Source organism: Neovison vison, chromosome 9 (assembly GCF_020171115.1).
Source record: "Neovison vison isolate M4711 chromosome 9, ASM_NN_V1, whole genome shotgun sequence".
NCBI lineage: Eukaryota > Metazoa > Chordata > Mammalia > Carnivora > Mustelidae > Neogale > Neogale vison.
The window spans coordinates 86,750,427-86,762,436 of NC_058099.1; the positions used below are offsets into that span (position 1 = coordinate 86,750,427).

The 12,010-nt window shown below is 43.0% G+C and overlaps 1 protein-coding gene across 1 annotated transcript in view; it reads right to left on the reverse strand.

Moving 5' to 3' along the window:
- RORB (RAR related orphan receptor B) overlaps positions 1-10,627 on the reverse strand; it is a 191,204-nt gene extending 180,577 nt beyond the window's left edge. Inside the window, exon 1 of the mRNA XM_044265887.1 lies at positions 10,426-10,627. Coding sequence (XP_044121822.1) covers positions 10,426-10,432 — 7 coding nt within the window. The 5' untranslated portion in view covers positions 10,433-10,627. The remainder of the gene's footprint in view (positions 1-10,425) is intronic.
- Between the last annotated feature and the right edge of the window lie 1,383 nt (positions 10,628-12,010).

Consider the following 12,010-nt stretch of genomic DNA (forward strand, 5'->3'; position numbering starts at 1 on the left):
AATTTCAAAATGAATTTATCTAAACTATTTTGTAAAAAAACAGATTACTGCCAAGAAGCACTGCACCTTAATGATACGATGTGTTTTTCCTGAACAAATGTTCCTCTATTTAAGCAGACTGTGTGGCATTTGCTCATATTCAATAACTGCGGAAATTTGGAACAAGGTTTCTTCTTCTTCTTCTTCTTTTTTTTTTTTTTTTTAAGAGAAGTGTTTAATTCCTTTGCTATGTGCCAGGCACAACTTATGTACAAGTTAATAGGAAATACTCTGTGTAATAATTTTATTATTTGACCTGACAATAAAAATGATAGCCAATTACTCATTAGCAACTCAACATGTCTAAGTTGTGTGTTATTGTTTGATTCTGGGATCTGGAAGCCTGCAGCTGCTGGATGGTAACATATGACTTGCATGTTCACTGTAACTCAAGCGATACACTGAAATTTTTACTTGGGAAATTTAGAATAGGGGTCTAATTCATTGCTAATGCAGTATTCTGAAATGCATATGAAGTACTTTTATGATCCATGCCTTGGGCAGCTGAATTAAATGCATTTCGAATGCAGCTCAATAAATAACTAGTTACAATTATTTTCATTACACTGTTTAGGCAAATAAAAATAGTACTACTGTCTGAATTTCCTAGTCTCAGAATTAATTACAGGCAACAACACATTCTGATCCTATTTAACAAGACGGTCTTTAAATAGTCTTTTTAATGGAAAGATCAAAATAGTGGTTTAATGTTTACTAAGTACTAGGCATATTTCCGTAACAGCCAGATTGAAAATCTAGACTCATATTATATATGTCACTTCAAGTAAAACCACTGCACTCCACAAAGATTCAGTCTACATTCACCACCCAGAAAAGCACACTGGCCCTCGCATATCATGAAGTGGACCTACGTGTCCGTTGTCCTACTGCATAGCAGCACCTCACAGTGCAGTAGAATGGTGAGGGAGGGGGTGTCCAGAAAAACAGGTGCCTTATTAAATAACTCTTTAATCAAAGCTTCTAAACTTAGAGGGGTCTTTGTGTGCCCTCTCTTCCAACCTTTTTAGAAAAGCTCCAAAAAATGGGGTCATTAAGCCCTTTCTTGAATTCTTCCAGGCCCAAGAAATACATAGCCATTATATTATCATTGGAAGAGCACTATTCTCTGTCTAATAAATTCCAATTAATAATCAGCATTTTAAGAAATACATCTATTACTCAGGACTGAAAACTTATGCTACTGTGGAGGGTTAGGACCAAGAGTAGCAATTTGGCTGCCTGGAAGTCTCAAATGGTAAAATTCACTTTGTGAATTCCCCCCAACCCAGGGTCTAGTTTTCAACTTTGTAGGCTCAGAAACTTGATCTCACCAGAGTTTCAGAGTGGATTAGATCTTTGTATGAGAATTCAAGTGAAGTAAGCCCACAAGAGCTAATGTATAAGGCCAATTCAATTCAAAATTATCAATTCAAAATGAAGAGGGTGATGGCAACTGCTGGGGATACATGTCTCAGTCTGATCAGTGATTTACCTGGGCAGACAGTGCTGGGCAGGGCACAGCCAATCGTTGATCCATACACACATTTTTCTTACGACTTAGGAGGCCAGGAATTTTCCCTCTTTAAATACGCTTAAGAGAAAGAAAAGCTCAAAAGTCAGCAAGACCATTATGTGTTGATTTTATTGTTTAATTTTCAGAGTTCAATCTTATATCCAAGTTCTTGGAATGGAAGAATTTGAGGAATATCACTATGGCCCTTGGATACTGGTGACATACCCTAATACTTCAGTAGATTTTATTCTCTCTAATATCCAGTAATCCAAGGTACTTTCTAGAGCAGATATCACTACTTTCCGGAATAATCTTAAATGTTAAAAAAAAAAAAAATGACAGTTTGTATCAGCCATTTTCTTATTTGACAAAAATAATTTCTCTTATAAAAACAAATGTATCAGGACACTGTAAGTTGTTTTCCTCTTTTTTTTTTTTTCTTTTCCCTGGTGCTCTGTTGTTGTTGTTGTTTTAACAAGCTATATTCTTACAAAAATTTGTCTCCTTTAGTGTAAGGAGACTCTTTTTGTAATTTAAAATTACCTTAAACCAATCTACCTACCTTTCTTCCTGCCTCCCTTTGTTTTTTAAAGATTTCATTTTTTTATTTGAAAGACAGTATGAGAGAAGGCAGATAGCTCAGGCAGGGGTGGGGGGCAGGGGCAGAGGGAGAGGGAGAAGCAGACTCCTCACTGAGCACGAGCGCAATGCAGGGCTAGATCCCAGGACCCAATTTCAGGACCTGAGCCAAAGGCAAATGCTTAACCAACTGAGCCACCCAGGTGCCCCTAGAGGTTTCTTTTTGTAATTTAAAATTTTCTTCCTGTAATTCAGAATTACCTTAGAGGTTTTGTCAAATTGTCACTTGAAATCATTTTACTAATAAAAGTTTTATATGAAAACAATACTACTACTTGTTCTACATCAGGATATGTTCTTTTCAGGAATTCTACTTTGATCAACTAAATTTCACTTAGTACCAACTTAAGACACTGGGGAATGCAACAAACAATGATTCAATAAACTTCACTTACGATGAACAAATTAACTAAATTTGGACTTCTGCTTCTCTTTAGGGACCTATCACAAATATCTCTTCCCCGGGGAGAGTTGTTCTGAATATGTCTCCACTGCATTCTGTTCTGCTCTTGCTTTGACCATAGCTTTGATTCATCACTTGTTTTCCAACTTGGGCATTTTTTTTTTTCCCAAACTCAGGCATTCTTAAGGCTCAGTTCTATGCACTCCTTTGAGTAGATCCTCAATAAACCCTGAATAAATAAATGTCAATCACATACACTTCTATTCGTGTATATATATGTCTGTAAAAGATGAAATCTTAGAGCCTATCCTTTTTATAATTAAAAATGAAAACTGAAACTGAATATCTTATTCTCATACTTGAGAGTATTTCTTACTTTGCACTCCAAGAAATGAGTTGATCCATGAGTTTGACAGTTTTTAGAATAGGGGAGAATCAAACTTAGTCTGTTCCAAATAAAGAAAGACATTTGTACTTGAAAGTGATATTAAAAAAATAGAAGATTAAAATAAAATATTTTATCAGGTTTTTTTCTGTTTTTTTTTTTTTGTTGTTGTTTTGTTTTGTTTTGTGGCCAGTACTACTTATTTACTCCATGCCAAGTGAAGACTATAAATGCCAAGGCCTTTTAAAAAAAGCCTTTGCTGTTTCCTTTTTAAGAATGATTTTGTGTCCAAATTCAGAGAATACTTATCATATTTATGATTAAATACTAAAATATTGCATATCTGCTGTTGTCACATGATCCCAACATAATTCTAATGAAATTCAGGTAATGAATGTAACAGTCTTTAATGAAGGGTGCTTTACTGAATAGTCATAAGAAAATTGTTAAAAATAGAATTTAAATTGACTTGTAATATTCATTGGAAAAAAGCTTTACTATGTAGTGGTTTTCTTTATAAGCAACCCAAATCTTTCATATACCCTATGGTACCAGGATATCGGGCTCATGTGAGCACAAAGTGGTAACTAGTAACAAAAAACACAATTCAGTAAACAATCAGATTAATTTTCCCTTTCTTTGCTGATGTCTGTAATTCCTCTGAATTAGAGAAATATAACCCAGGGCCACATGATATAACTAATCACACACAAAAATGACATCAACAAATACAAAGTAACTTACAAAGCATACCCAGCCAGTTAATAAGATATTCATGATGTAGAGGTGAACATGCTTAAGTCGAAACAAATTATCTTTGCTCTTTTATAAGGGTATGTTTCTGGACAAGTTTTTAGCCTAATTCTTTGAAGAAAGGTAACATGTTTGTTTCGGCCTTTGTAAGAGCCTGCCTAAGCCAAGAACATCCTAATTTAATTTTAAAACAAAACTTATCACATAATTATAATAATTATTATAAAGTTAGAGTTTTCCAATATTTAAGAAATAAGCACTAATCAAGAAAAATGCATGTTATGTTAAGTATAAAACAGTATACCTTCCAAGTGTTATTTTTAAATGCTTTCAATGCTTACTCTGCAATGTATTAAGCAATGTAGGTAAAATATATATACTGAATACCATTTTTGACTCCTCAGATAAGCATGACTAAAACTGCACTTGTTAAGGGGAAAATAAATCTAGGACTTGAAATATTGATGGGCACAGAAATATATTTTAAAGGTGACCAGAGCAAGCCAAAAGTTCTACGTGGCTTGCAATGCATAATAATTTTGGGACACTATGATCACAATATTTCTTTTCATAAGAATCCACCCCCTCAATGCCATTAGTTAACCACATGGTTATTATATTTAGCTTGATTCACTGTAAATGCCGTTATAACACCTGTGGTTTCCCTCATTAAGAAATGAATGGATGGGGTCAAGGGTTGAAAGGGCAGCATATGCGCTATGAAAGAACTAGTTAACATAGCCTATTATATTGGTGCACTGGTAAATCTCATTTCTATTCATCAGATGATTAGTTCAATCAATATTTATTCCTCTATGCTCCCTTTGTCTTGTGCTACAAAAGAGGCATCCTTCAATTCATGGCATAAGCCTTGTTAGCTATGAATCTGTAGCTTAATTTGAGAGGGAATATTTTATTTATTTGGCAGTCCTGAATTCTTTGATTCCTTTTCTCTCCAATTATCATTAGGTAGTATAATGGAGTTTTGTGTAGATTATTTATAAATAGATGCTATTAACAGTTTCTTTTTATGCAACTCAAGTACCACATGTATTCATTTCTTCCTTTTGAATGCTCTGGAAAGTTGCGTCTGTTTCTCTAAATATGTTTGAATTTGGAAGTCTGGATTGTGAAAGCAAAGAAAAGAATGATTTTCTCTCTCAAATATTCATTCTTCTTGTCTGAGTGGGTGGTTATAGGCACATACATATACATATTGTGTATCAGTGTGTATCAACAGACGCCTCCAAAGACTGCTATTATCTGCTAGGGATTCTGTTAAGTCAGAGATTCTATTCAAAGTAAGATAAATATTTGCAAGAAGCTGTAATTGAAAGATGATTACAAAATTACAGGAATAATACTTTATGTGTAGAGCGCTCATTTTATCAAAGGTCATTATTCATTACATTACAAAAGACTTATTTCATTTGTGTACTTAATTTCTATCCCTTAGATAAGAATGGATGGAATAGTAAAACTACATTGAGAATAAATATTAATTATTTAGCACAGTGTTCACTCCCTACATTTACTTTTCTGTATATTTAACATCACAATAAAATGTTTCATTAATGTCAGTTACATTAAATTAATAGCGATCTAACTTAAAACTTTCAATGCCTTTGTAGAATAAATACAAAAATGATTTAGTCTTAAGAAATTCTTTTCTCAATAATAGAATGACAGGAAAAAATATGTACATACTAAGTCACCTCAATCACTAATAACTTTTGAATTAATAACATACATGCTCATCACCTTTGCTTTGTTAACAATCTGGCCAGAATTTGATAGTTTTAACTTTGGAACTAATTCTCCTGTTTCCTCGTATAATTATCTGTCAGGCTTAGATTTCACCAAAGTACAACAACAATGATGCTATTCTTCACAACGCAGAACCTTACTTTATTTACAAATTTGCAGAACACCGGCACACCTACATATGTTGAATTTTTTTAACTTGATAATTTATTAGAATAATTTCAAACTCTGTATTAACTGAATGCTATAATATGTCCTTCAAATTAGAGGTATATTATTCATTGCTGCGAAAAAATCTAGTTAATGTGTTGTGATTCACACTTCTATTTTTTCAGAATATTGTAGTAAAAAATATAAAACCTACAATGGCCACACGACATTTCTAAAAGCTGGACACAAGTTTTTAAAATGTGATATAATAGCTGAAAAGAAAGTTTTACTTGTCTTTTTTACCTAGAAAACCCTGAATCACGTTAAAATCCTGGTGTCAACTCTATATATGCTACTTTTAGGGGAACAGTAGGTATTATGACACAATTCCAATGTCATTTTCATGACGACCAACCCTAAAACTTAATATTTTCTTGGTGCTGTAAAGTCCCTGTTGTGGTAAAACTAGGTTTCATGATTCTGTAACATTTAAATTTGAAATACAGTGTATTTGCACTATATACACACCATAATAATCACTTTTAAGGCTGCTAATAGTTTAGTATTTAACAAATAGTTACCAAAATGAGAAAATGTTAGCATTCATATTTGATGATTATAAAGTAAACATGTTATTTACATTAAAGCAAAGCTTCATATAAAGATCTTCAAGGGTTTTCTAAACAGTATAGCTAAAGCAAAATCCAGGACTTCTAAGTTTTAAATGAATCCTAACAAAGGAGTTTTAATCTTGTATCCCTCATGTTTATGAGGCCTGCTGTTTAGTATTTCTCCCTTTATATTTCCATCCTGGTTTCCCACCTCCTGATTATCTGAGCATCTAGAAAAGTAAAAAGCCTTGGTGCCACTAATACATCTCCCAAAAGCTGAGGATGTCAAACACTCCTGTGTCATAATACTTGTTGTAGATTCACTCAGGATGATGGGGATGGAGGGGGGGGGAGGAAAGAGTCCCAGGTTGTAACCACCTAAGAAAATATTTTATTTTTCTGGCTTACTATTTTTTTCCAACAATACTTGAAACAGAGCTTTAGTATTTTTCTTTAAAATGTTTAAAGCTTCACTTTTCTTGGAATCCAGTAAGACAGCTTACTGGATTACTTAATGAACAATTATTAAGGGACTATTGACAGAGATGTCCTTCCAGCATTTTTTTTTTTTTTTAAATTGTGGAAGGTGGAATCTTGGTTAGAAATATTTAATTGGGATTTGTGGAGAAAATTAAAATGGGAATTCTGTTTAGAAATATTTAATTGGGATTCGTGGGGGAAATTAAGATAGAGAATTCGTTTAGGAAATCTAAAGGCCTGGCCAGGAAGACTTTTAGAGCTCCAGATTTCCAAAGGGCCACCATACCCCTGAGAGCAAGCTGCTGGTTTTCTAAAGTTAGCAGTTAATAAAAATTAACTACCTGAAAATAATGGATGAAAACTGGGCTTTAGAAAAGCCAAGCCCCATCCTTGTTTACAGCAAGCATAAAAACCAGATTTCTAATCCGTAGGAGCCACAATCACCTATTGATTGCGACGACATCTGTGCCCCTGTTTTGGGAAGCAGGGTTTTCTGTGGAGGCAGGGCTGAAAAATCCTACCATTTCCCTGCGCTTGTGCAATAAACCGCGGACAGGCCTCTCAGGAAGGAGTCTTGAAACCTGCACCTGGGCTCACTCATTTCTCACCTATGGATGGACCCAATTAAAAGTCCTCCCTTCCGTCTTCAGAAGTTATTCTTTTCCAAAACGCAATCTGTGAAGTAGCATCACTAGAACTCATGTGGTACCCTCTAGCAGACAAAGGGTGAAATGCTTTGTGCGCCACCAAAGACAACCTCCTTCGCCCCAGGCCAGCCCAGAGTAAGCCGCGAAGCTCTAGCTCCGGACGAATCAGTTCAGCACTGGGCACACAATGACCTCAAAGATCAGAGCCTCTTAACCCCTTTCTTACCCCAGAGCTTCCCTAGGGACAAAATTTCTTAACTATTGTAGACCTGCCGGGGGCGGCGGGGTGGGGGGCGGGGGGAGGGAGGTTGCGCTGACGGACGTGGAAGGTGGGTTACCTGGATTGGTCCTGAGGGCGACCACTTAATCCGGGACCAAGTTTATGTCGCACAAAGCGTCCTGATTCAGGATAGTTGCCAACTGCAAACCGTGAAGCAGAGGCCAAGGCACTGACGGGGACCACCTGGGGATGGGGTGTGTGTGTGTGTGTGTGTGTGTTGGGGGGGTGTATTGGAGAAATGGAGTGGATACGCTGTAAAGCTGAGTTCAAAAACCATCCCCTCCCCCTGATGTAGGCTGATTAGTAGCCCAGGCACAAGAGAAAGCTGATTTGTTTCCGCTCTCACTTCTGGAGTTCACACTCAAGTTCAAGCCCTGACTCTCACAAGAGGTCTGAGTAGCCCGGACCCTTTCTCAGCCTATCCTTAAGAACAACCCCTGATGTTGCGGGTGGGCATAGCCTGTAGGAAATGCCTAGGGACGGAGGCAGAGGAGAAACTGTAAGGGGTCAGGAAAGGAGAGCCCGGGAGGTAGAGAAAGGGACTCTGCCACTTTGTAAGCTTGCTTTTTCTCCAGTGACAGCCCCCCGGGGCCGCCAGATAGGCGCCTTAAGTTAACCTGTAAACTCCACTGGGCAGCCTGGCTAGGGTGATGCCTTCTGGAAAGCGGGGTTTCGACTGGTTTCTAATGGTGAGCACTAGCGAGCGCCTGGCTTTCAACCCTTCAGGCTGCCAGAGTCCCCCGAAGCGAGCACGGTGGCGAACCCGGACTGCCTTTGCATACTGCTCCTTCAGGAGCAGCGCGATCAAGCTACAACCCGCTCCAGCCCCACACTGCTCCGTTTTCTTCAGTTTAAGGGGAGAGTGAGCGACTTTTACCCCGCAGGTCCTAGTGCCGGGTCGGAGCGAAGGTGACGCGTGGTTTCGGACCCTCAGATCACAACCCAGCCAACGGAGAAATGTTGGAAGGGGAGAAGTAAGGGAAGGGCGAACTGGTAGCCCCAGATCAGAGCAGAAGAAAGGGAAAGGAGAGCGGATGGTGGTGAGATGGGGCAGAAAAAGAAAAACAAAGACCAGGGCATCTTTCACTTAAGGGTTCTGTACTTGTCAATTGCCCAAGTACAGTTTTGAGAGTATTTGGACAGTGGAGCATGTGACCAGACCCCCAACTGGTACATTCAACTGGAACCAGTTCGCACAAACCGGAGCTCCCACTCCCAGGGCGCGGGTCAATCATCCCATTAGGACGTCCCTGTCCCTGATCTTCCGCTATCTCCCTCCCATCCACTTCCCTGGACAACCTCTCTGTTCCTCCTCCTCCTTCCCTTTCCTGCCACGTCCCAGAGCCCCAGCTAACCCAATCCCTGCCCTACCGTCCAGGCTCCAGGGTTCACTGTGTACGGAGCAGGGAGAGCGTGCCGCCACCCCCCTCGGGGCCCTTCTAAAGAGGTAAGTGTTGGGGGAGTGAGTGAGAGGTGTACACTGCCCGGTGGAAGGAGATGAGTGTTTGCAGCCCCACCTTCCCAAGTTCTACCTGCCTAGTCCACCTGTCGCCGGGTCAGGGATGTAGGGAGGCCCGCGGGTTAGCCGTCTTCAACTTTCTGTTGCCAGCACCAGAAGGGTGTGCGAAGGGTAGAGGAGAGCCCCACAAAGAGCCATAGAGTGGCCAGGAAGAAAAACGGTGTGAGGCAGGTGCCCAGAGACTTGCACATATCCCCACGGCACGCTGGCACCCGGCCGGCTCTCCAAGAAAGAGTGAAGTTGTGGCCAAGCCGAAAGTGGGAGAGAGCGGGTCTGAGCACAGCGCGCAGGAAACCTGAAGGTCCCAGCACTGCAGGGGAAGAGACGGACAAAGTGACTCCCTAAAGTCGGGCAGGCCATCCACTAGAGCAGCCCCTGGGGTACCCAAGGGAGGTATGTCTCCCTTGTCCCCGGCGCGCCGCTCCACAGCTGCCAGCTTGCCCCAGGGACTTGCCACTGCTGTCGCCGCTGGGGGTCTTGGCTCAAGGGCTCACCCAGCACGCCTCCCGCAGCGGCGCTTTGACAAAAGAGCCTTCTCCACCGTGGGTAGCGCGGGCTCTCTTATCCTCTGGAACTTTCTCCGCGCAACTTTTTCGGGGCGGCGCTCGTCCCCGGACCGCGCGGGCTCTAGCACGCGGACCTGGCCAGGGCGTAGCGCCGGCGCAAGGGACCCACGCAGGCGACGATCCCAGAATCCGCGTCCAGTGCCGCGACACCGCCCCTCTGCCTACCACTCCCACGAAGGGACATAATAGCCGGCCGGGACGCTGGCGGGCCTAGTACCCCGGAGTCTGTGTGCCCGCGCGCTCGCGCCCCGCCGCCTGCCCGTGCGCCCAGCGCACCCAACCCCGGCCGGCCACCACCACGCGCCGGGCGCTCCCAGCCGCTTCGGTCGCGAGGCAGCCCCCTTCGACTCTCCCTCCATCCGGCGTCCGCTTCCGCACCCGAGAGTGACAAGCCAAAATGGTTCAGCGCAACTCATGGACTGGGAGGAAGCAACTAGCGTCGCTCCTCTCTCCAAAAAGCGCCCTCCTGCGTCCCTCCAGAACTCCCGAGAGGCATCGACACCTTCCCACAACTTTCTACGCCCAGGCCATTTGTAGCCCACCTGCGAACGCGAACTCCAGACCTGCGCCCGAGAACCTTCTTCCCGTTCCGCAGGGTGCGCTCCCCTCCCCCACCTCCCCATCGGGCTGGAGTTGGCCGGACCCGGGGAGCCTCGGAGTCCGCGGGCTCGCTTACCTCGCATGGTGTGGCCGCTCTCCCGCTCCGCGTAGTCATGAAGCTGCTCCCAGCCCGAACCCCGGAGAGCCAAAAATCCTGCTCAGCACGAGTGAAGAAGGTGGTCGGCAAAGAGCTGCTCCGCCGAGAAAACCATCCCTTTAGGCGGACGCCTTGGCCGGAGGGTGACGTTTGCCGCCGCCGCCGCCGCCGCTGTGTTAACAGTTTTGATGATGGTGGTGATGACTGTTTTGATGGTTGTTTGCTTGTTTGTTTTCAGGAAGGGCGAAAAAAGAAATGTGCTGTCTGGCTGGTGCCTGGGTTTTGTTTTGCTTTTTTTTTTTTTTCTCCTTTCTCTCTAATGTGCTTGCTTTTTAAAAATGCTACCGCCTCCGGCTCAGAAGATTTCTTTTGTGATCACTTGGACTGAGGAGGAGGAGGAAGGGCAGCAGCAGTAGGAGGAGGAGTTGGTGGTGGTTTTGTTAGTTACAAAGAAGAAGGAGAAGGAGCAAGGGGGGAAAAAAAGGAAACAGAAAAGGAAGAAAGGCGGTGTGGATGGCAGAGCATGTGCGTTTTCACATGACATCTGTGCCTGTTAGCGGATCCAGTGAATTTTCACTGTTCAGTTACAGGGAGGAAGGGAGCGAGAGAGAAAGAGAGGAGAGAGATGGAGAGAGAGAGCCGAGAAGGGGCTTATACGCGAGGGCGGGTTTGGCCGGGACTTCCAGGCCCCGCCTCCTGTCAGCGTCGCCGCCTATCAGCGCCCGGCAGCGCTCGGAGGGGCCGCGGCCAGGGGGAGGGGCCGCGCTTCCCGGGGAGAGGCGGGGGTTAGGGACGCTGCAGCCAGACCGCGGCCGGAGCTGACGCTGGTCACTAGACACTGTCCGAACTGGGCAAGGGAGAGGGAGGGCCCCAGAGAAGGGGGCAGGCCGGCAGGTGACATTCACTTGCGACTCCAGGAGGAGGGAGAAGGCAATGACCAGTCCTTTTAGAGGCTCCCCCGGTCCCACGTTCCGTCCCTCTCTCGCAGCGACTGCCTGCCCCCGATAGTTTTGAAATTCTGGCCGCGCTCTGCAGAGTCCTCTTTCGGTGAACTCCAGATCTCTGGCGGGGGTTTCCGTGAACAGGACGCTTCAGTTTTAGTGGCAGAATAATGCAAAGCAACTTCCCTCACTTTAAGCATAACCAAAATGCAGTCCCGTGCAAGTGCCCTCTGCTTCCTTTTAAACCATCTTTCAGATGCTTCCCGCCCTGAATCCTAAAAACAGAAAACACGACACACTAAGATTTCTTCACTTTTTAAACATTATTTTAAAATATTTTTACTACTTCCTTTTTTTTTGTCAAAGAAATTTCTGTTAGCATTCGGAAATCTCTTGGCATTGGGCTACCCTATTCAAGGATAACAGCCCCAGCTGACTGTGGCTACCTCACTGATGCCAGGGAAATGGCAGAGGCCAGAGGTATGCTCCTGTGGTGCTGTTTATTTGATAAAGGTGCAGGGCTCTAGGAGGGAGAAATTTTAAGCCCACTTGCTATGAGAAGATATTTACCTATTTATTGGAGACAGGCAATTGAACATAAGTATTTTGTATTCCTTAGGTGA